Here is a 24,632-nt window from a genome sequence, read left to right on the forward strand (position 1 = left end):
TTCCTACTTACCTGCTCGAAAGAATGGAGGCCACTGGCTTTTCCAAGACGCACCAAATCTTCAAGGATTCCCTTCTTTAATTCCTGTTAAACAAAGAAGAGAGGAACCTTTGTTAAATTTCTAAATTACTTCCAGTAGGTTTTAATAATATTAACTATAAGTGTTACAACCATATGCCACTTACAGTGTTTTTACATAGGTCCTCGTAGGTGCCCAAGATACCTCTCTTCTTGGCCCATTCAGGCATTGTTTCAGGGTCAGGAACAACTATTCCTACCAAACAGGACTGAGGAAAAAAAAATAGGTGTATTGGATAGGGATCAAAATAGAAAATCAACACTAAGTAACACAGATGTACTTGCAGGCTCTTAGGAGCCAAAGATGACTGCCAAGCCTTGGAACACATACATTTGAGCAGGAGTTCTACTTCACATTACACTTCCTGTAACTGATTAAATGTCCTTACCTGCAGACTATCTCCATGAACATAAAGCTGTGACACAGGTTCGCTCCTAATGTAGATGTTCTCGATCTTCTCAGGGGAGATGTACTCACCCTGCGCCAACTTGAAAATGTGCTTTTTCCTGTCAATGATCTTCAGCGTGCCATTCTACGGAAAACAAGAAATGTAATTTAGAAAAAATATTGTGGACAGTTCTCATATAAACACAAGGGATTTTTCAAAATCTATGACTAGTCTCAAATGTAAGCTGCGTATACGCACAGCTAGCCATTTCCCGATATCTCCCGTGTGGAGCCAACCATCGGCATCCAGTGTCTCCGCTGTTCTCTCTGGGTCTTTGAGGTAGCCTTTAAACACGTTTGGTCCTTTTACACAAACCTGGTTGACAGATTTGAAAAGTCAAAAAGGGTCAGGGTTAGAGGTTAAGCACATGTCCTCTACAAACACATGCAACGTTGTTTTTAAAGTCCGAAAATTGTATACGTTACCCTTCCTATAAACATGTACAGTCACATGAAAAACAGTACATCTTTCTAACATTTTACATATCAGGACATAATAAAAAAATTATCCGGTTCTTATCAGATTCCAAAATTAAGTGTAAACAGTGTAATAAGTCATGTGTGGTTCTCCATCTGAGGTGCAGTTACCTAAATTCAGAACCTGGCGAGGTTATATGCAGATATGTAAAACTTTAGAAATGTGTGCTTTCTTTTTCACTTTACTGTATTTGTCCTCTGTGTCAACCCCTATATGCTAATATGCTAGTAATCAGTTTTAAATTCTGATCTTTATAACACACTTCACATCTGCCCTCATTTCCTGACATTTCAAAATGCTCACGTCAAAGCTGTAAAAACTACTCTCTGACATACAGTGAAAAGACACCTACAGACCTACACACATCCTTACATATGCATGTATGTTACTTATTTCTACCACAAAAGTGGTTACGTTTTTGGTTGCATTTGCATGCATACGTGTCATTCTGTCTATAAACAAGTTTTCAATGAATTCTCGTAAAACGTTGTAGAGGTGCAGAGCGGCGTCTTGTTAACAAGCCACTGAAATGTGCCTTACATGCACCAAGGTCATGAAGGTCAAATTAATAATTTATTGGTTGAAAATGGACAAAAAGCCTTAAAACTACTACTTATAAGTGTGGTGTGTATTGTCAACAGATAGAAAGTGCTATATAAATATTTAAAATATCATGTCACATTTGACCTCTGACCTCTCTTTCAAGGCCAGTAGATTGATCTACAGGCCAAAGTGATAATAGTGATAATAGAGCTATTTAAAGTTATGTTTCTAACTGCTATTGTTTTTTTTTTTGACAACATATAGGCATATAGGAAGCAAAATATGGGGATTCTAAATATCACGTTTCTTTGGACCTCTGGCAACTTCTTCAAGGTCAGTTAAGGTCAAACTTTTATAAAATTGATTAATTCATTAAACAGTTCTTAAAATTCTAGTGCTTTTGTTTGTTTTGACAAAATTTAGGAAATGATACTGGTGCATGGGGATTCTAGATATTAGATTATATTGCATTTGCATCCAAACATTAAGTCATATTGGACCTTAGACCTTACCTTTACATTTCACATCTATCTTTCTTTCAAGTTGACCCCAAAATGCGTTCTCTATCTTTAAATAAAGTATTGTTAAGAGAAAGTGAATGAGCTGCCTAGTTAGTTATAATAAACTATAGTATAATTTTATAATAAGTAATAATAAGCTCATGCTGTTTATCTTCAGTGTTTAATGTTTGTTTAGTCAAAGTAAGCTTCTGTCACGCCCCCCCTTGTGTGATTTTTATTGTACTACAAACTTCTAAAAGCACGTTTAAAAAGAACAAAGAAAAGAAAGTGAATATATAAAAGATACAATACTATTTCCTTAAAAGTAAATGCTGCTTCTAAGTTAGGTTTGTGCTCTCTGAGTGCATCTTGTGTTTCTGTTGAAATCGCTTTGCTTACCTCTCCCTCTCCCTTAGAGGCAAAGTAGTTCTTCTCCGGTACATCCACCAGTTTAATGAGGTTGCATGGCAGCGGAGCCCCAACGTGGCCTGTTGGTCAGGACAAGAAGAAACATTAGAAACACAACAACTCAGTTTCCTTCCTCACTTTCCACTGTTGAACAAAAAGGAGGACTATAAATTGATAAAATGCTCAACACTGAGCACAAATCCTATATGAGGAGGAAAGGTGGTTTAATTAACAATATTTTTTACTGACTAGTTAAATCTAAAGGAAAACCAGTTGTCATCATTTGGGACAGTATTACAGATATCTGTGAATTATCAGAAGTGAACAGCAGGGGGTGATGCCTGACTGTATTATGAGCTCTATCTCACACTGCCTCACGATAGGTTGACACTTAGAGTACATTTGTTTGCTTCAGACCTTCATTTATGCAATACAATCAATTCAAACTCAAAAAATATGTGGCCATAAACACAGGGAAAGCTTTTACTTTTCAAAAAGGAGGTTTTGAGTTGATTACTTTAACATAATGTAATAATAATAATAATAATAATATCAGCCTATTTTTCTGTGCTTCATGTTCAGTTCATTAGATGTAATAACATTTTAAATTTAGTATAATTTAGATTTTTTTTTTTGCAGTTTTTAACATCATTTTAAATAATATTAGTCTTTAATTTTTTCTTTGACTTTTGTGTTACCCTTTATGTTTGTTCTTAGCAAACCCACCCACCGATCCAGACGCGCACTCCTGCATAACACCTGCCCATGGCTTCATGCATTCATGCACATGTGCTTTTTTTCCGCCTTCTTTTTCTATTGTTAACTTGTCACTTTTGTTGTTTGTACAGTCTTGTTGTTGTTCTGCATTTGTCTTGTACTGTTAAAAGGGAACAGTGTATATATTTTTTATATGTATGAAAAACATCCAATTACTTTTGAACTAGGAAAGGAAAATGAGTAATTAAAATGAAAATCAACACTTTATTTCGCTTCAACTGTCTCTTAACTGCCTGCAGCAAATATATTTCTCTCTCAGAGAAAGATCCACATTATGCTGACTTAGACAGCCAATCAGAACAGAGCTTCACGCATATATGAATGCATAGAGGTTACTTGGAAAATACCTGCAATGCCTGGCTGCTGAAAATAACACAGCCACAATACACCCAATCTGGTGGGTAAAAACGGGTCTTTATAGCAGATATTGGTCTTTTATTTGAGCTTGTTGTTGTTGGAAATCACCTAAACTGGCAGTGTTAACTATTGCAATATGACCTAACAGCTATTTCCTCCCTGTCTTGCTCACAATTCTTGTTTTTTTTTTTTTTTTTAAACAGTACTCTCCTTAGTCGTTTCTTCCTCAGCCTGCCACACACTCTCAGCCTATGTTTTTTTTTCCACCTGGGTGCAAAACAGATACTCCTTGAGGGTCTGTGCCATCACATCAGCTCAAAACTGCACACTCCCTCACAAAGTTTTAAACTTGTTAACAGTGCCAAATAGTTGTGAAAGACTTGTAATTAGGGATCTATTTAGGTTTATGGTTGTTGGTCATTCCTTAAAATCATAACCCACTTTTAACACTTTAAGACCTTTGAACTGAGTCACGTAAACAGGTTCAGTGCTTCAAAGACAGATAAGGATACATCTGTCTTGTGATCTGTCTTCTACATGCTTGCACAATCACTGTCGCCTACCTGGGGTCCAGTCTCCAGGTGTGGTGAAGGTGCAGCCAGCTGTGCACTCTGTCTGGCCATATGCCTCATACACCTGCACGCAGACACACGTGATGTTGAAGCAAATGTAGATGTTAGCTTGTGAATCAAAATCTGTAAAATTACTCACAGCTAACAACTTGACAGTTGTAAAGTTATGATTAGGGTTAAGGGCTTAGACCTACTCTCATATCACAGGGGCTTGTTAGAGAAATAAGGGCACACTTAATGGGTCTGACCTGACATCCTAGAGCTGCTCTGAGAAATCCCAGGACAGTGGGTGAGGTAGGAGCTGCTCCTGTTATAATCATCCTCAGCCTTCCTCCCAAGCTAGCCTGCAGAAACACATTGTAAATACAGAAGGGTCATTATTTTCTGTTTTAAAAATAAACCACAAAGCTTCACGGCACCAGTCCGGATGTTGTCACATTCTGACCTTCACACATGACCTGCGAACAATGTGAGGACAAGAAGCTGGGACATTGAACAAAGCTAGCCTTACTCACAGGTGCCACTTTGGACTTTTTACTTTTAAATTCACAGGAGTGTTACTTGCACACCTCAATAAACTGAGATTAAATCACTAGTGAGCTGGCAGGACCAAAGACTGTTTGATTGAGTGCATGGCTAATAAAATGCAAACACAATCTCACCAACACAGTCCTGAAGAAGCAGATTAGTTGAGATTTTAAGAGATTTTAATCAAGGATGGTTAAAATAAGTAGTAACAATAAGAGGAATGACTGACATTCAAGGTAAGTTGCATAACTAACACAAATACCAAGAAGCTTAAAGGTAACAATGAAGTACGTCTGGATGTAAACTAGTCATTCACTGCTACTTGTCCTGTTAACCTACTTGTTTATGATAGTTATGTAACTGTTTTTTTTTTCTTTAAAAACACACAGGAACATATGTATAAATGTAACTTTGATTTCAAAATTGATCATAATTCATTTTCACAACCACGTTTAGAATATATAATATGATGTAGCATGGCTATAAGAACAGCTGTAGAGTCTGTCCATAGTAGCACAGTGCTTAGGGGCAGGAAACACCGTTTACCTGAATCTTACTGAAGAAGATTTTGTCCCAGACGCTGTCACTGCGAATGATCCCGCTGCTGACTTCAGCACCTTTTCTCTTGGCAGCGAAGTTGAGCAACCAACGCTTTAACGGGGTGTTTGCCTGGCTGAAAATCTGGTAACAAAGAGAAAACACACATTTCTTAGTTGAAGACAGCCCTGTCTCAGCTGATATAGCGTTTAAAACATGTCCAGCTATTTATGTAGATAATTAGCAAAATTATCTGCTAGCAAGAAATACCAACAAATGTACAATAGCCACCACTCACATTATTCTCCCTAATGGCTCTCTTTGAAATTTAGAGGTTCTAGGGTTGACCAGACTTGATTTAATGGTATATGCTGGAGAGTTAGAGGAAACTACATTCACATTTAAACTGTAAAATTTGCCAGTTTAGGAGTTTGTTTTCCTGTTACAGGACCAAACATCTTTTGTAATTCTAAGTGGAATGGACAGGCTTAGTTGCTTCAATCAGAACTAACAACAGCTTCAAACAAAAGCAGTCTTGGTATCTGTTCATCTCACCTTGTCATACATGCGATTGAGCAGTCGAGGCACCACGGGGAAAATGGTCGGCCGCAGGGCCTTCATGTCATCTGGGAGGAGACGGATGTCGCCCTGATAGAACCCAATCCGTCCTCCATGACAGTACACCACAGACTGCAGACAGACATATATAACACAACTGAGCAATGAACACTTTCTGATATCATTGCAGACAAAATACCAGCACTGAAAGTGGAGCCTTTAATCATGAAAAATTAAAAATTAAAAAGTCACATTATTACCAATAAATAATGTTGGCAAACACTCATAAGGGAGGTTTCTATAACATTTAATACCTCATTCACCTAACTGTAATACAGATGATAAGAGAAGCATCACTAATGGGTAAATTCTGATAAAAAAAAATGGCCCTTGAGGGGCACCCGTGTGAAATACTGGCTGTACCAGTCATCATACTTGTCGGAAGGCTTGTTTTTTCCCACAGTCGCAACTCATTTAATGTCATTTAGCAAAAAGAGGAACTTCATAGCTTGCACGTTTATTTCGGTAGTGTTTTTACATTGTCATGCACATGATCTTGGTCTCATTATGTCAAATCCTATGCGCAAACAAAGATCTACACACGTTGTTGTATGATAAATATGATGTAGTAAAGACTGTAGTCGTGGAAGATTTTCATTTAGCTGAGTAAAAACACCAGTACAGGGTATAAAAAATGCAAAATGGCTCCAAGGCATGTTCAGGCAACACCTCTGCAGAGGTCTTATCTGATAAATGTGTCTGAAGTATTAATGAAAAAGTGGTTGGTTGGGGGGAAAAATAGCACCCATGACTCACTTATGATTAGTCAGTGCTTACACAGCATCTTACAGTTATAGTTGGTCAAAGTGGAGTTTTATCTTTTTTTCTGGCAGCTGCTCAAGGTGAGTGATGTCATCGTTCCAGTAACTATGAGTCCAGACTGGACGAGGCGTGGAGAGATGATGGACAGCCTTGTTTTGTTTTGTTTTGTTTCAAGTGGCTTTAAATAACCCGAGTTAATTTATTGTTACATTACAATCTGTATTAGTGCAGGTATGACTCCTTTGTGTTACCTCTAATATGTAATTAATTATAGTTAGCAGCAGAGAAAGTGACTCATTATGCAGTGAGGATCCACTTTTGGGTTCCAGAACTGCGTCCCATAGAAATACACAAAGTGTTTGAAAGAGAATTACTAAATGCTCAAGTTCATTTCGCAGTTCTTGTTCTCATGCGGCTACACCACCGCATGCTTCTTTCTAGATCATATGCAGATTGTGACACTTCCACAAACTGACTATCAACTCAGCGCGCCTCCTTTTGTTGTCAAACTGAAAAAAAAAGGGCACCACAAGTGGCTGCTTTCCGGTTTCTAAAGCCATCTAAGGACATGCAAAACACGGGGACCGCCTTGTGTTCACTCTTTGACTGAGACTTCACCAGCATCAGATATAGAGTTGTGTGTTTGTGTTTGTCTGCGACTGTTGAACTTGAGCTCTATTTTGTGATCTGGTGTATTTGCTCTCTGGGAAGATTAGGTGGTTTCCTGTGTCTGAGTCTCACGCTGTCTACAAACGTGCTGCTAGCAGCAGTTTACCAGACAGGTTCAACCTGATGCAGCCTAACCGCTCACACACATGTGTAACACAAAAATGATCTAAGTTGAATCTACACATTTATTGCCCAACTTAATTTAGATTTGATCACCTTTTAATATTTGCTGTTAGGCTTCAAGATGAATCCAGAATTACTAATGAGCAGCAGCAAAAGCACACACTCAGAGCTTCTTAGTAAAGGGCCACAAGTTACTGCCACTTTACCTCACTGAGGTCTACACTCTAACTGCTCTCTTCGCTGTCAGCTTTTAGTTAAGGCCTGAAATAACATCTGGGATATAACTGAAAGAGATGGCATAGAGAGCATAAAGGAAGCTATAGAGCTTCTTGTAAGTAACATGTAAATCAACACCTAATTTAAAAAACACTCCTCATTTCTTGGCAGGAACATGCCCAGGGTTTCTTGTGGGAGATGTGCCCATGAAAAGCAAACCTCTAGACAGAGAAAGCATCCCAGTGGAAGGATGGGCGGAAATTCTTGGAAGGTAACTGTACAAAAACTGTGACTAAAAATGAAAATGAAACTCTGTTTTTTCCACAGGCAGGAGACAGTGGGCTCTTTGTAAAGCTTACTGCAATACCCTACAGTGTTTGCCAGTCTTAATATTCCACAGAAACTCGGGTTTTGGGCTGCAGCAGCACAAATATACCAGCTTATTTTGAAAGTCTGCTCAGCTGCGGGGCAAAGGAGAAATACTATCAGTGACCTGCAGGCTGCAGGGAACTGCTGCTTTTATAGTAAATCAGCTGTTTAGCGCATGCAGATGTTGTCTTTGAGTAACCTAACCTGATTACTGATTATCAAACCTTTTACAAATACTAATGAAGATTGTCATCTGTGTGTGTGTGTGTGTGTGTGTGTGTGTGTGTGTGTGTGTTTCACTGGGCTAGGAAATGATGCAACGTGCCTTCACTTGCCATAAAGTCCAGGAATGCCAATTTTTTTTGTAGAGATGGAAAGCAAAACTGATGACAGGGAAGGAAAAGTTGGGGTGGTTTCTTTCTCCCTTTTTTCCAATCCTACAGTAATTAGTGCCCACCTTCAGTGTCATACTTCTTACAGGAAGTTCCTTCCTCCTCCCCCACAAACATCCTTCAGCTCATTACCATCCCATTAGTGTGATTGCAGATGACAGTTCGGCACATTTACCTCAATAAGTCTCTCAAACATGTGAGCCAGTGGCAGGAAGGAAATGAGGCAGTCATCTTGGTTGGGGAAAATTACTTTCTGCAGGACACACAAGAGACACAGTCAAATGAGTTAAAGATGCTATTTTGACACAGAAACTCGGATTTTCAAGAATTTGTGTGGACGAGAAAATAAACACATTGCAACCGGGCTAATAAATCACTGAGCAAAAGACCATAAACGACTGGGGGATAGGTGTGAAACATTTCCTGAGCATAGGTTAAGAGAGGAGAGGGTGACTCACATCTGTTACTTTAAGGAAGCCTGAGAAATCAGCTACCACGTTTCCATGGGTGAGCATGACTCCTTTTGGGTTTCCTGTGTGAACAGAAGGAAAACAACCTATAATGAAATTGCCCAACAGATTTCACAACACATTTCCTCACTAGACTTTGGAGCACACAGTCATCCAAGTGAACACCAAAGGAATTCGGCTTGGAAAGACAGACCTGGTTCAGCAGAATTTTATTCATGACTTGGAAGCCAGAAATGAGTCGTGTTAACACAGCATCTTATACATTATGTTATTAAACAGAATCCATTATTAAGAATATTGCAAAAACACATGCCAGTCTGCACAAACCATGCATATGCAATAAACTGCATGGTTTATTTCTAAAGCATATAGAAATAATTACATCACAGTTTCAACCTCAACTTCTCCTATTTGTTTTCCTCCTCTCTTGGCATTTCCTAACAAACACTGAAAAAACAGTACTCTCTGTTACTGTAATGCCCTCTTAATCTTATTCTCATTCCCAGTCCTTCCTTCACGATTTTAAACAGAGTGGTTATTAGAAACTAACGTTCCTCTTTCTGAGATGTCAGCTGACTCAAACAGCTGTAAGCAATCTTGTACGCTCAGTGTAGACTAGATGTCGCAACAGCGCGGGAGGGAATTCTCAAGAAACGGAGAGTGATGAGAGGAAAACGAATCCTCTGCTGGAGTGCCTGCATGTGTTTGTCCTTACCGCCAGCAGGAGGCAGGATTTTCAACAGACCGTGAATGTGGGAGCTGCAACTTACAATCTGACACTAGTGGGTCCTCACATGACCCTGTTTTTGTTCCCTCCTACTGTTGGTTTAAGTGGTCGATGGTGCTGTGGGGCGAAGCTTCCGAAAACAGAGCATTGTGGCCTAAGCCATGACATTTATGTAATGAAGGAGGTTGGGGAGGGGAATGGGTTAATGATTCTCTCACTACTGGATTATTGTGCTGCAGTGAAGAACCTGGGTTTACAGTAAATGATACAGTTCAAAGTAAAGTATATAGAACTTGCACAACACGAGTTACAATAAACTGCACTGTGGACTGACTTTTTAATAACTTACCAGCATCATGTCTCCTGCACACCTTTCTCTTTAAGGCTTTGAAAACATCACTGCTTTGAATAATTTTAGTGCTTAAAGTTACAGTTTAAACAATACTCTGTGAAAGCATATGTTAAACATCTAAAGTTAGTTAGTTTAGGCATTTTGAAAGGCCAACACTGTTTTATTTTTATTATTATTATTCGCGTGGCTTATAAGCAGCACCTAGCACTGTGAGTGCTTTTAATGTAAGCATTCTTGATCCCAGTTGGAACTGTCACACTCCTCATATTCACCACAGGCAGTGGCATATGCTTTGCACTCAGAAAGCTCTTAGAAAACACAAGACTTGTGGTTTATGTGTGATAAACCTCCCTGTTGTGCCATAAGTCCAAATAGATGAACCTTGTTTGTTTGTTTGTTTTTTAACAGGAAATGTTTGAAAAAGCGCTACCTGTGACCTGCTGCTGCTTCTGGAGTCACTGGCCAACACAGTTTGATGAGAATACAAATCCTATGTACTTCTTACTTAATAATGGAGTATTTTTATATCACATACTGCAAATGTGACACATATCATATTTCTATAACATCAGAAACATTTACTACCTGTGGTTCCACTGGTGAAACACACAATAGACAAGTCATCTGGGGATGGTGGCTGTGAAGAAAAAAACAACAACATAACACTGTCAGATGACATGCAGGTTGTCATGAGATCAACTTCTACCTCTTGCAGCTTCCTCAATAGCAAGCTGAACCAATGCATGTGAGTCTAGAAAACAAAGATTTCCATATGTTTATCCTTTTTTGTTTGGGTGGGGGGCTTTTTTGCCTTTGTGCACCCGGTAATTGCCCTCGGGGTGGATTTGTAGCCAGGCACCCAGCCCTTTACGGCATCTGATTTGCATACTCAACCTAGTTGCGCCCTCACTCTCTCTAATTTTGAACAAAAGGAATAAACTAGCTTGACTGGTCAACACCTGTTAGCCAGAGGGCTGGTGCTTGTGTGTTCAAATTTTTACCTGTCAACACTAAGTAGATGAAAAGCTGTCAGATCTGTTATGATACAGACACAGACACATCCAACAAAAATAGGTTGCTTTCTTCTTGTGTTCATATGTGAACGTAACCCATTATTAGATAAATCACCCGACAGGCTTAAGTGCAGTTAATCCAAAGGAGATCATGCGATATTTTGAACTAAAAACAGGCTCGAACTTCACTTGTAATCAAAATAAGACATCCTGCAACATTTTAGCCTCAGTTTTGTGTAAGTTACATAAATGGAGATGCTTGAACAACGCAGAAGGTGATTTAAAATATTTCACGCTGTTTGGAAGTTCTTTTTTTTTTGTTTTTTAAGCAGTTCCTGATCACTGCAGGTTTTTAGTCAGCTTTGGCAGAGGCTGGTGAGCTGCCATCTTTGTTTACTGGGGAATTCAGAGTTGTTTTGATTGGGGAAAGTGTTAATTTGGCATAATGTTTGTACATTTAAGAATACTGGCTAACGATGACTTCGATAACAATATTCACCAAGCTCACCAAGGCCTTGGGAAGTGAACTGGGCTGATACGGCCATAGCACGCAATCATCATGTGATGTTCGCCAAGCTTTACAAAAGTTGAAGGAGTTTGGAAAGAAAAGCGTCTGGACTTCTTTAAGTTGCTTGAAGACGTTTCACCTCTCATCCGAGAAGCTTCTTCAGTTCTAAGGTCAAATGGTGGAGAGTCCCAGATTTAAGCCCTGTGGGAGTAACCCCCCAAGAGAGACAATGGACCCCCTGATGATCCTCTACCTAATCACATGAGCCAAGGTGTGAAAACGGGTGTAGGTCACAATCAGCCAAGGTTTCGGATGAACTCAATATGTAACCTAGTCCCACCCTATCATGTGAGTTCCTGAGGTCAGAAGGCCCAGGATGTGAGTGGGCATTAAGGCGTCTGGAAAGGGATCTCAAAACTGGATTATAGATGGCAGACAGTTGGTGTCGTAAACCACCGCCTTTGATTGTCCTTTAGATGCAGATGGACCGCCGAATCTTGTCCCGTCGAGGTGGCTTTATAGCCACAACATAGAAGATCCACCTCAACGTGACCTTTGTCCTGCATCTAAAGGACAAAGGTCACTCCTTTGAGGACACCAATGTTCACATTTTGGACAGAGAAGACAGATGGTTTCAAAGAGGAGTGAAATAAGCCATCTATGTTCACTGTGAACAACCACCTTTGAACAGAGGCGGGGGGATACTCTCATTGGGCTTAAATCTGGGACTCTTCACTATTTGACCTTAGAACTGAAGAAGCTTCTCGGATGAGAGGTGAAACGTCTTCAAGCAACTTAAAGAAGTTTTTACAGAAGACGCTTTTCTTCCAAGCCCCTTAGACAATGATGACCTGGATGACTGAGAACCTTCACAGACCAACCTTTACCAAACCAAACTCAGAATTTGACCCATTTGGTCCAATAACAAACTTTACTAGCATGCCTAAAACCAGTTGTTTTGAAACTATTTTAGAAGTTTTGAAATAGTTGTACTTACTATAGGTTTCCTGTAGTGATCTCGACCCAGGGCCTGTAAAGAAACAATGTGAAAGCAACTTTAAATCACTGTATAATGCTCTTAAACATTATAGCTTTATTGTGATTCCTATAATATGGAATAATGTCTTTTGAGTTCTGTTGAGGGATTTTCTAAATCCAGGTTGCTACACTGTAAAAGAGCCTGCAGCGGTTATCACAATTAGGCTATAAGCCCCAAACATTTGCAGCTGTGCATGGCTGAAAAGAAGGAAGTAATAATGTGGGTCATACTGGTATCAGGTCATTTAAAACTATAGGTCATAGCTGTCAACCCTTATGCATTCTATATGCTTTGTTGCTGAATTTGTGATTGATATCATCAGCAAACTTGTCGTCATTCAGCCTTTTCATTTCTTGTCACGCATCTAGTAAACCAGATCTGCTGGACGAGGACAACACAAAACAAAGTTATGCGTGCTCTACATGAGACTGAGAATGAGATTACATTTTCAGAGACTGTGCTAACCTTCTGCAGCTAACGTACTGCATATCTTGCATGATTTATCACTTTGACAAAGCAAGGAATACAGCACATATATTAAAATTCTCTTTGCTGTGCAGGATCTGTTTAACATGTCGTTTTATTACGAGCTAATGACACGAAGACTATATATATATAATAGATTAGCACTCCTCAGCCTAAATACTTAACATACATATGGTGTGCCGTGTCACAGGCATACCAGAGTCCTACATGTCTTACCTCCACTTCTTTCATGGCCTGCACATGGACGCCGCAGCCCTTGCCTTGCTCCACGAGGTCAGAGTCAAAGGCGTCCATCAGGATGACTCTCCGCAGGCCAGGCGTCTCCTTCCGCTCTACATTCTCTAAAAGCACCCGAGCCTTGTCCATTTTGTCACAGATGACTGTGGAGATGTCAGCTGAAATGAAACAAGCACACAAGAGCACACGCTCCCTTGTGTGAACATCATCAAAGTAAGAAATAAAAAGGAACACAAACAAATGTAGAGTTGGAAATCAGTTGGAATTTGGTCACATCTCGAATTTACAAGGGTTTAAAGTAAAATAATCCCTGTTAATCGATTTTAGAGCTATCATTTGGGTCGCTGTAAAATCTTGAATACATATGTTCTTTTTAAAGTTATGATGATTTTACTGTTCCAATATATTCTTTTCTTTTTCCAAGCACTAGCTTTTACACCACATGAAATTCCTATCATCTGTTCCTTTGCAACAGAATTACTTATTGTTACAGTAACCAAATGTTTTAATGACACATTAGCTTAAATCCAGGAAGTAGCACTGTGTATGAATGTGACAAAGATGCAGTCAGCCACCACTGAGGGGAGCTCTACGGCTCACACTGATACGAGTTCCTGTTTAAAAAATCCACACACACATGTTCTAATATGTCTCACAATGCCCCACAACTATTAACCTGCAGACTGACAGCTGTTAAATTTACATTTCCTACTCAAAGCTTGGGAAGTTATTCCAGTCTTTGTCATGTTTGTGTTCTTACCAGTGTTTATGATGAACCGTATAGCATCTTGGCCGAGCGTGTCATAAAGGGGAACCACCACCATCGAATATGTGTAGCAAGCCAGCTCTGAGATGATCCACTACAGTCAAACAGAACAAAAATACAAATAAATGAATGCAATCTGAAGTCGGACTTTATTCTGCACTTGAAAACCTCAATAACTTTAAGTTCATATACTTAAAATTAGGAGTACATGCAGTTTAAACAAAGATTGAGCAAAAAGAGTGCCGGTTACCTCGGGTCTGTTCTGAGCGAACACCCCTATGAACTGATTTGGATTGGGCTGGCATCCCTGGTGCAGAAGGCCTGAGCCCAGATGCTCTGCCCGGGCTGTCACCTATTCAATTGAAGAAAAAAAAAAAGTGAGAACTGATTGGACCAAGTGGAACAAAACCATACAAATCCTGAGCTAATCTCCCAAGTGAAGAAAAAAACAACAACTTTAGATTTTTGAAAAACCTTCGCTCAGCTTCTGGTAGTAATGTGCAATTTAGCTAAATAAACTGACCTCTAATTTTGGAAAAAAGGAAGACCCAATCTTGTGTTAGTCATCTTTTTTTAAACTTTCTTCAGTTCGAGAGATTTAAGCCCATTTTAGAAACACTCGTTGATTTTAAAGCAATATTCTGCTGTGTATACTGATGATTCACATTCTACAAATTACCATGATTGTGAAAGACATCACAGAAAATAGGGATTAATACTGCTGTGGAAACTTGCATAATAACACACATGATTTCGTGTTTCAGCAAAGGTCTAAGGCAAACCTTATTTTCCATCCTAGGAAAAAAAAAATTTCACAGTGCTTTTTAAGTCTCTCAATGAGTCTGTAAGACAAGTCCAGATTTGCCTGGCTGACTTCCTGGGAATTGGAGTGAATGACAAAAAAAGAAAAAAAAAATTCCACCCACTTTTCTCTTGTAAAATACGATGATGTCACAGATAAACAGGGTGTCGTATATCTCAGGCGTATTGTAGATTTTGACATCGCTTTTAATAGAAAATTCCCTCCAGCTACCAGCATTACTTCAGTGACTTTCCAAGAGAGTGTCAGTTTGTCTCTTGTGCTCACAGATTTGTTGGAACCTGAAACTGGTTTACTGGATGATGGGAAGTTTTCAGTTATTTTGCTTTTAATAACTATTTCCACATGTCTCGCCAACTGTGCTGCAATCACTGGCATATCCAAGACACACACACAAACACACATAGAAGCGCAGAAGGCGGTGGAAGTGTAATTATTATATACAAACCAGTGCTCATACATGGCCCTGAAGATCCAGCTGAAATCAGCCAGTATAATACAAGTGACCAAGACTTTGTAGTTAATATATTCCCTTTTTTCCCCAGTCAGTTGGTTGATTTTATATTTATATGAAATAATATCATACCCTTGTGTAGCTATCTTAGTCTATCTTGGTCCACAGTCATCACTGAGTCATGACATAAGTGATTATATCTCCCACTCTTGGAACTATCACGTGGGAATGGAGACTGAAATTTTATAATATACAGGACTGGCTGTGGAAAAACATCTCTACTGCTTACATAAACATGGAATAAATAATAAACATGGAATAAATAATATTTTTTTTATTGTTTATGAAAGAAATTAATGAGTAGGATAAAAACTAAAATCTAAATTTACTGGCAAAAAAACAAAGATCCAAAAACACAACTCCCAGTCATATTCTTCTTTGTTACTGTCATGACTAAGTGGGTCAAAAATAGTTTAGTTATTTAATTTTTCATATATATATATATATATATATATATATATATATATATATATATATATATATATATATATATATATATATATATATATATATATATATATATATATAAGTTAAAGCTGTGTATCCGGTTAGCAAGCAGTCAGAGTATAAGAAGTCAATAAAGGGACGTGCTGCTTTTGAAGTGGTGAGCTATTTCACATCGGCGGCCAATCACACCTTACACCCCTGCCAATAATGTACTCTGCATTTCAGGTCTTCCGAATATAATCATACTTGTATTTTTAGATTGTTTCTCTGTGTCTACATTAAGTATGTGAATTGAAACCTCACCTCCAGGGATAAAGTCTTTAGCTCTGTTGAACAGTAATATTCTTATTCAGCAACTCATACAAACAACATTAGCACCTCTGCAAAGTAGCTTGCAGCTTTCGTGTGTGCTGTGCAGATTTTGCAGGATGGGAGGTGAATAGCAGTTATAGAGTCAGTCTGCTCTAGCAGGATAGCATCAATCCTTTCTCTTAACCACTTAGCCAACTTAGGGTGGCAGACATGATAGTGATCTGATCTGAAAAATGCCAGTTAACATCAGACAAAGTAAGTCATAGTGCGGGATCTATTCTTCGACTTAAAGCAGTACTTGCCTATAGCACATATAAAGTCAAAGTGTTGTTTAGCCCAGAAATTATCTATATATAGCAATGTTTGCAGACTGCAGTTATTTAGTAGCGCTCTTGATGGTGCCAAATTTGGTTTTAAGGCAGAGTGTATGCTACAGAGTCTCTGCAGTGCAAATGCTGTAAATGTCATCTGACTGTAGTCTTACACTGGCACATGACAGACTAGTCTGCACAGTTTATACTGTAGTCAATCAACTGCCATTACAAAGACTGTAATGATTATGTTTGGCATCAGAAGTGTGAGGTGCAGAAAATCATGCTTGAGCAGCTATAATGTATGAAATAGTTCCTGTAAATGTTGCTTTATCAGAAGTCTGGAAGCATTTTGTATCATAAGGATTTGGTACTTTTCCCCTTTGAGGGGTCACCCTGTTTTATTCTCCTCCCAGCTGTTGTTGTTACAGGGAAAAAACATGTCCCCTGAGTGGCACGAACCTCCTTATAGGACATCCATTTGTAAGGTTGGTTGGGGAGTCGTGAGCCTAAGCAAGGTCCATCACCTGTTGGATGCAGAAAGGAGACAAAAAATGATTCACTTATGTGACTGGACATAAACATCATTAAGGTTTTTAAATCTAATAGTAATTTATACACCTCAGGCTCACACCAAGGTGAAAATAACCCTTTCTTATGCAGAAATAATTTCGAGCACACACATTCTGTAGACATAGATATATACATGAAAACTTGATGATTTTTAAGTTTTGTTTTTTGTTTTTTTTCTCTTGTTATTTCAGTTATATTTGCATGTTAGAAATAAAATTCGATCTAATTCTCTAATCTCTGAAATAGTTGTGAAATACACAGACTGCTTGACAATCACTGCCTTAGACAAACTGACTACAACCATTCATTTCTACTTCAGACCAACTGATGTCATTTTCTTGTGGCTGTACGATCTGGCCAATTATCAAAGAGCCCACTCTGACAAGTGTGGGGCAGGTGTGGTTTGAGCAATATCTCCGCATTGTGAGTCACTCACTTATGTGTCTTAAACTTGCTGGCCATGAGCTCTGACACTGTTACCGTTAGCAACGCTAGCCATCACCTTGGCAACCACAGGATTCATTTTATCTCCAGTAGCAGAGAAACACTATGATTGGAGGTTTTACAATCAGACCACTGCATTGTCACGCCGTGCTGTCTGTATCACACCTCTGTGTGTTCACATGTGTGGGAAATTTTTACTGCAAGTCTGGCAGCTTAAAAACGGTTTGAGTTCAGATCAGATGACGGTATTTCCATTCTTACATTCATAGCCTGCTTTATGTTGTACTGTAGTATGCTACAGATGTTTATTTCATCAGGGTCTCTGGAAGGTTAAAACCCCAAACCAGGTTTTGTATATTGGGCAAATGGAAATCTAATATTGTAATAAGATTAGATAATTTAAAATTATGTTGTAATCAATGTGAAAACAGTGCCAAAAAACATCTATTTCCTTGTGAGAGCTGTAAGAGCTCATTGCTCTGCTTTGAGGTTTTAAATTTTCATTAACGTCTTACAGTCACAGCTCGTGTTTAGTTTTATTATTTTTTTGTGTGAAATGTATATGGACATATTCTTCATAGTCTTTTTAAAGAGTCCTTGGGTATTTGAAAGACACTTTACAAATTTTATAGGATTAGTAAATACAAGTACAGACAGAAAGGGATGAATGACACTAATATGGCTACATGTCAGTTTTACAAGTGGTATTTAGTGAGATTACATGTTTTAACCACTTCTATCATCTGCATTACTTGTTATTAAACCCGTGGTTTATAAAATGTACATGGGAACATGAATGAAAAAAAAGGTATGACTCTTTATGAAAAAAGCTGAGCAACTCTAGAGGAACAGAGGCTACGTTGAAGTCTGAAGCACTTTGAGTGGTCATTAACAGTACACAACCTTTATGTAAAGGCCAATCTGCAAGTGCCAGTCCAGTAACGTGGAAAGTTGGCATGCTCCAGCTCTCTCCAGCTTTGTGTATTAATTTTTCCACTTCACATCCTACCCACCAGATATATGCAGGCCTCTCTGGAAAACCTCATACATGGTCTTGGCGTCATCATGGTAATGAGTCAGCAGCTTGGAGGGGTCACCCATCATAGACCTGCGACCCCCATCTTCATGCTGATGCACAGAGAAAGAGCGACAGACAAAGAAAACAGTGCAACACCATCAGTCATTTTTATGGCTTTTTCTTCCCTCTAAATTCTGAGGGTATAAGATCTAATTTTTCTCCCTTGTAAAAACACTGTCAAATAGATACCGTGGAGGAGTTTAGGAAGAAATTTGTCTAACTTTCCCTCTAAGTGATAATCCATCTCTTTTGTCAGCTAACAAATGCCTATAAAAATATGTGAGCTGCTAAGCTTCCTCTGTGTTTAGACTGCAGACACATTCTGGATGATTAGAGCTCATTCACATAAAGAAAACAACAGTAGATGCAAATTCCACTTTGTAAATGAGTCATTTAGCCTGAAAGGACTGAGCAGATTAGGCAGTCAGGACTCAAGACACACTGTACACTACATGCTTGTACTGTGGCTTGTGTCACGTATAGATATATATATGTGTATATGAAAAAAGAGAAAACAAGCCTCTCGAGGTTTCACATTACACTACAACATGATACTGCCGGGTAAGGCTGGTATTCGGAGGCCTGTGGTGCAAAGTATGGGTGAAAAACCAAGTGTTTGGTTTCACTGGTTTGGTTAGTTTAAACCAGTAAAAGGGTTTAAACTAAGGGCACAATTTCCCCATAGAGCCTCAGTATTAACTAAAAGTCAAGTAGAAGTAGAATTTGTTGGTTGCTCTGTCTTTTAGCTCTCTATTTCCCAAATACAGGAAGTTGCGTAGTGTATGCTTGTGAAGGACTGTGTTTCAATCAAAACAATAAAAACCACACATCTGCTAAAAGCTACAGTACGAGAGAATTTGTCATAAATGGAAACTGTTACAGTAACAAGGCATGAAAGGCTACTATGTTTGATTTTGCTTACATTTGTACTACTGTGGTTTCCATTACTGCCTGTTATTAGAAAAGAAGAGGAGGAGATCAGAAGGCCATCTGTCGTAACGAGCTTCATATGCTTAGAATAACCTGACAGGTATAAGCTAGGGCAAAGAAAACTAAAATACTAGCCTTTATTGTTAGACATAAAGCCTAGTGTCGTCACTGCCTGCTAACAATTGAAGGTGACCTACATGAGTGCATTAAAACAAAACAAAAGAAAATCCACAAAGAGCACTGATTGACCCCATTTTACTGTGAAGGACTAGACTAACATGAAAAATATCTACTACTTGTGCCTGAATGTCCAAACATGTCTGTGTCACTGACAGCATTTTGGACTGCAACACTTAAGGCTTTTATGGATCTGTGAATATCTCACCGGCACTTCCTCAGACTGGTGCAGAAGGCTGCAGGGAGGTTTGATCGGACGGGGTCTAGTGGCTAACCAGTACGCCAGCACAGCTGTCAGAGCGCCGATGCCCACAAGCGTGGAGGTCGGCAGGGAGCGGAAGAACTGACCGAGCTCGTCCATCTCCGGTATCCTCAGGCCACTCATCATCTCCTGGGCCTGCATCTTCTCCATCAGGGTGGAACTCAGCTCTGCAGAAGGGACAAGGCAGTCTTTTACTAATGATTTCTTACAACGCCTTTCAAACCATTATTCATTTTTCTTAAATACTACTTGCTAAGGAGGAGGGTAAATCAATATTTTACTCAATGTTTGGTGGGATAGATTCGACTAGATTTGACAAGAGGTGTAGTTCCCCTGGAATCAAAAGTAATTTCACTCTATTTAGCTGAAATTATGATGTATACTTACCTACAAATCCTTGCTGGTCGATACATTAAGTAATAATTAAAGAAAAATAAGTATGAAGAAATAATTATATTGTAAGTAGTAAGTAGCGTGTAACTTCTGGTATTTCACAGGAAAGGTATAATTATACTGTAACTTTAAGTAGTGTTTCACTTCCTGGAAGCATTTCCAGTTGAATATAATTACATGCAATTTTAGGTAAAAAACAGTGAGATTGCCTGTAATCCTAGAGGAATCATAACCGTAATTATGGGCCATATAATAAAGTGCTACTTATTGTTTTGTTTATATGACATATAAATCATTGACAAATCAACAATCCTTAAAGCTGGATCAGGTGTTCTAGTGAAGGTTTATAAGAACTTAGAGGCTTTACTACTACTGCTGATAAATAACACATTCTGACACTACATAAATCTTATTTATCAATGGATTACATTCTAAATCTCACTAATAAATCAAAACTTTCTGTATGTTTCATCCATCAATATCAGATGTGACAGGTGTATTGCTTTCAGATAATCACATTTTTGAGCATTAATCCTTGTTGCTTGCCTGAATTTACCCATAAATTAGTGAAAAAGGCAAACAACACACCAACATGACCTCATATTTCTGTTTCAAGTCTCTTTCTGTTGCGTCCTCATAATGATGTCAGCAGTTAACGCTGCTTATAGATAAACCGCCACAGACTGCAGTATCTACTTGTTACATATACTAATATGTGCAAGCCACTTTTTTTAGTCATTTGCTTTTTTCAAACCAAGGGATGCCACTTATTCCTTATTTATTGCATGTGAGGGAAACCCACATGTGCACTTTCCACACAGAATGTCTACGCTTCAAGGAAAAAAGGAAGAAGGATTAAAGCAGACAAAACCACTGTCTGGTAGCTGTTAGTAGTCTGCAGCAATAAGCATAAAAATTAAAGACGTGTAAAATACTTAATCTTTCACTTCCACAGTCAAGCTCTGAAGCTAAATCTGAATTTTTTAAAAAAAAATTTGGTTTGTTTCTTCTTCTTATTTGTCTTCTCCATGTCTCTATGGTCTTTTTAGAACATTAAAACCCCTGTTGCCATAAAAAACAAATTTTTGTTAACATGAAAATTTCCCGTGTTTAAATATACTCTCGGGCTTAATGTGAGGTCAAATGCCAGTTTGTTAATGAATCTCTATATAATATCTATTCAGTTACCTAAAACCAAACAGGAGTATTTATTTTTCAGATTAAATAAAGGTCTTGTGAATCACAGCTTTCAAACACGCGCAAACTATACAAATTTTATTGAGTGCTAGTTCTAGACTTTTTCATATTTCACATAACAGTTCACATTTCATGCCACTGAAAAGAAAGCCTTGCTCAGGATGTGATCATGTAAGCTCTTTAACAACTTTACATGTGAACCAGCTTCCTAAGATGAAGACTGAGACATTTAAAACACAACTAGAAAATTAATCCCTCCCACTAATTTCTCAGACTTGTTTCCATCACTTTATGACAGGTTTTTGTGGCTATACGTGGGCATATTTGACCTCGCTACTCCTTCACCGAAGCGAAATGACCTGAAACACTTAATTTATACTCAAAAGCTGGTGTTTGAGGGGTCTCACCCCCACATTTCTCATTTTTACTGTAAAAGAAGGCCAGGAGAGATTATCTATACTGATGACTAGAAAAGACAGCGGTTAAACCGTAGTGGAATAGTTGCACAGTCATACACACACACACACACACACACATATCAAGAAATACATAATTTATCCAAGGGGGCGGCTGGCTGTAGTGCTGAGTGGGGAGGGGGTTTCCTTCCCTCCCCTGGGACATGAGTCAGAGACAGCACCATCTGATCTAATGAACTGTCGGGGCAGTGCCACAATTCACAGCCAATCAGACACTTCCTGTCTCCTCTCACTGTCTGTCTGTCTGTCTCTCTCATGCATGTCTCTCTCCCGACATGCATGCACAGACACAAACACCAACAGACAATGAAGCTGGTAAGTATAAATACAACAGGTCGTGGGAACGCTGACTTCCTCATTCACCTGTCATTTTAGAGCGGACCCACTATTCTGTGCACTAAACTACTAAAGTGAGGCGGAATCACATAAACCCACATGATACTTTAAAACCTTTCCAAAAATTAGCTGAATTTAGAAGACATAAAATAACTACCATCTTTTTCTATTTATCCAAAATAGTGAAAATACAAAGGGAGAAAAGTAAATAATGGGCTTATTGTATCTGGCCATATGATCCTGACACTATCCCCTGAATAGCCTGACTTGAGAGTGCATTTTAAAAACCTCGTCTACACTGGAGGGTACACAGTCCAGATTAGGAAGCAATTAATCTTTTATCTATTTCCGTAAATTTAAATTGTAAGAAAAAAAAAATGCGTGAATCAGCCAAATATCCACTTAGTGTTTGCATAATGCACATTTCCATTGGGTTGCTAAATTCCCATCAAAGAGATATCATCTATAGGTGTTGCACCCGATGAGTCACGCTGGCTGCAATCATTTCAAAAGGCCGATGACGGAAAGCAAAACTGACAGACAAAATTTCGTTATTATGATGAAAAAGTAACACCTAATACCCGTTGTGAGTCTCCTCAACTGACAGTGTTTAAGTGTAAAATAGTCTTCAGCTGCTTAAAGCTTGATTAGCCTGGAAGATGGAGAAACAGGTGCTGTGTGTGTTAACGTAAAGAAACATGTGCACTGCTTCCTGCACTCATAAGTTTCTCTTACGAAGCTTAAATTCAAAATATACCTCATCCACGGTCATGCATGCAGCTGTATTGCTACTAAAAGTTTAAATGACATACTTTACTGTCACAAAGTCATCACAAACTCGACCTTTTTAGTTGCTATATATGAATACATGCTCACAGATATTATTACAACCCCGTGACCACACTTTCACCCTACAGTATCATTTTTCAGTTGATACAACCGCAAAAACACACCGACACCCTGATGCTAACAGCAGTCAGTTGCTACAGTCATTTGTAAAGCCCCACTGACATATGACAGCACGTTAAGATACAGTAAGCTGGTACTCATCACTTCCTCTGCTTTAATTCAGGCCTGTTGCGCAATGTCTTCATCTCTTCTGACACTGCTATCCCATTTTTTATTTATTTTTTTTGGCTTGAGTCCTCTAAATTGAGTCCAGTTTCTGCTCACACAGAAACTATCACCTGTAAGTGAGAAACCGCAGCATCCCTGTCGTGTCTGAAAACAGTACCGGCCCTGTAATGACGCAGTTGTCCGTAGTTCTCCTTTTTCTGCCGCACTTCTCAGATATTTTCTCTCTTTCTGTTGGCCTTTTTTAAAATCTGAGGTGTTCCAGTAATAATGATGGGGAAATTAAAGCAGCTCAAGTACCGGGAAAAGTTTAGCACAATAAGTAAAAGCTGCCACTTCATAATGGCTCTAAATCACACTGCACTGATTGCTCGCATTTGTGTGGATACTAAAGCAGTTAAATTGTCAGAGCTAATTCTATAATTAAATGTCCAGAGCCACTGAGCTGCCTGTTGTGTGCAGCTGGATTCAGTAAGACTGGATCTTAGTGAAGACGGTAAAAGTTGATTGAAAAATCAAGACAAACAGAAGATTTTAAAAGTTAAAAATCATTAGATATGGAGGTAAGATTATGAAACAAATACTTACATGTCAAAAAGAAAGAAGGTTTTTCTTTATGTTTGGGTAAAGATTAACCATTAGGGGAAATATATTTTGGGAAATACTCTTATTTATGTTCTTCCTAAGAACTACACGTGCACACTGACACCATTCATATCTGTTAAGCATTACTCTGAGCTTCACTGGGGGGGTGGGAAACAAACAGAAAAATGTAACTTATGTCTGCCAGCACCTCTAAATCACAAAGTACAGAGCCAAACATTTCATTATGAAACAGTCTGATTTCTTTCTTCTGTAATTTAAATGAAGGCTGGAAGTTTCAAGCTGGTCCAAATCTGGTTGAAATTTAATGAATGTTAAACAACATCTGGGGGCCTGAGATGTGTCATGTGACTGAACATGACAGCTTGTTGACAGATTTTGAAACCAAAGTCCAGAAGACCTCCGTAAACATTTATAGACCGCCAAGGCAGTAATTAGATCAAACTGCGGCTGTATCACGAATGAATTGTTTTGTGTCCTGTGACTAATGTGGCTTGGCTGCAGCGAAGAGTCGCAGTGGATTGGTGGAGCGGCGTTTCCAAAGAGAGGCAGCGGAGGGGGAACAGCATTCGACCTGCTCTAAATATAGACAGACTTCATAACCCACTGACACCACTGTGCAGCTAGCTGGAATAAAGGAGGCAGAAAAGAGAGAGTGGCTGGTTATAAAAGCATCACTGTGCAGATGTCTTCTTCTTCGGTCTCAGCTAACT

At 38.8% G+C, this 24,632-nt stretch overlaps 1 protein-coding gene across 2 annotated transcripts in view; it reads right to left on the bottom strand.

The window, feature by feature from the left end:
* Positions 1-24,632, bottom strand: part of acsl6 (acyl-CoA synthetase long chain family member 6) — a 34,969-nt gene that overhangs the window by 2,912 nt on the left and 7,425 nt on the right. For both annotated transcript variants that reach the window (XM_063484969.1, XM_063484970.1), the window contains exons 2-20: positions 19,787-20,007; positions 18,407-18,521; positions 16,839-16,903; positions 14,223-14,324; positions 13,967-14,066; positions 13,186-13,364; positions 12,442-12,474; positions 10,509-10,560; positions 8,833-8,906; positions 8,550-8,627; positions 5,781-5,915; positions 5,235-5,369; positions 4,409-4,504; positions 4,152-4,224; positions 2,446-2,534; positions 725-841; positions 467-610; positions 185-286; positions 12-83 (exon numbers count right to left, since the gene is read on the bottom strand). In XM_063484969.1, coding sequence (XP_063341039.1) covers positions 12-83; positions 185-286; positions 467-610; positions 725-841; positions 2,446-2,534; positions 4,152-4,224; positions 4,409-4,504; positions 5,235-5,369; positions 5,781-5,915; positions 8,550-8,627; positions 8,833-8,906; positions 10,509-10,560; positions 12,442-12,474; positions 13,186-13,364; positions 13,967-14,066; positions 14,223-14,324; positions 16,839-16,903; positions 18,407-18,521; positions 19,787-20,007 — 1,982 coding nt within the window. The remainder of the gene's footprint in view (positions 1-11; positions 84-184; positions 287-466; positions 611-724; positions 842-2,445; positions 2,535-4,151; positions 4,225-4,408; positions 4,505-5,234; positions 5,370-5,780; positions 5,916-8,549; positions 8,628-8,832; positions 8,907-10,508; positions 10,561-12,441; positions 12,475-13,185; positions 13,365-13,966; positions 14,067-14,222; positions 14,325-16,838; positions 16,904-18,406; positions 18,522-19,786; positions 20,008-24,632) is intronic.

Source organism: Pelmatolapia mariae, linkage group LG10_11, assembly GCF_036321145.2.
Source record: "Pelmatolapia mariae isolate MD_Pm_ZW linkage group LG10_11, Pm_UMD_F_2, whole genome shotgun sequence".
NCBI classification, from domain to species: domain Eukaryota; kingdom Metazoa; phylum Chordata; class Actinopteri; order Cichliformes; family Cichlidae; genus Pelmatolapia; species Pelmatolapia mariae.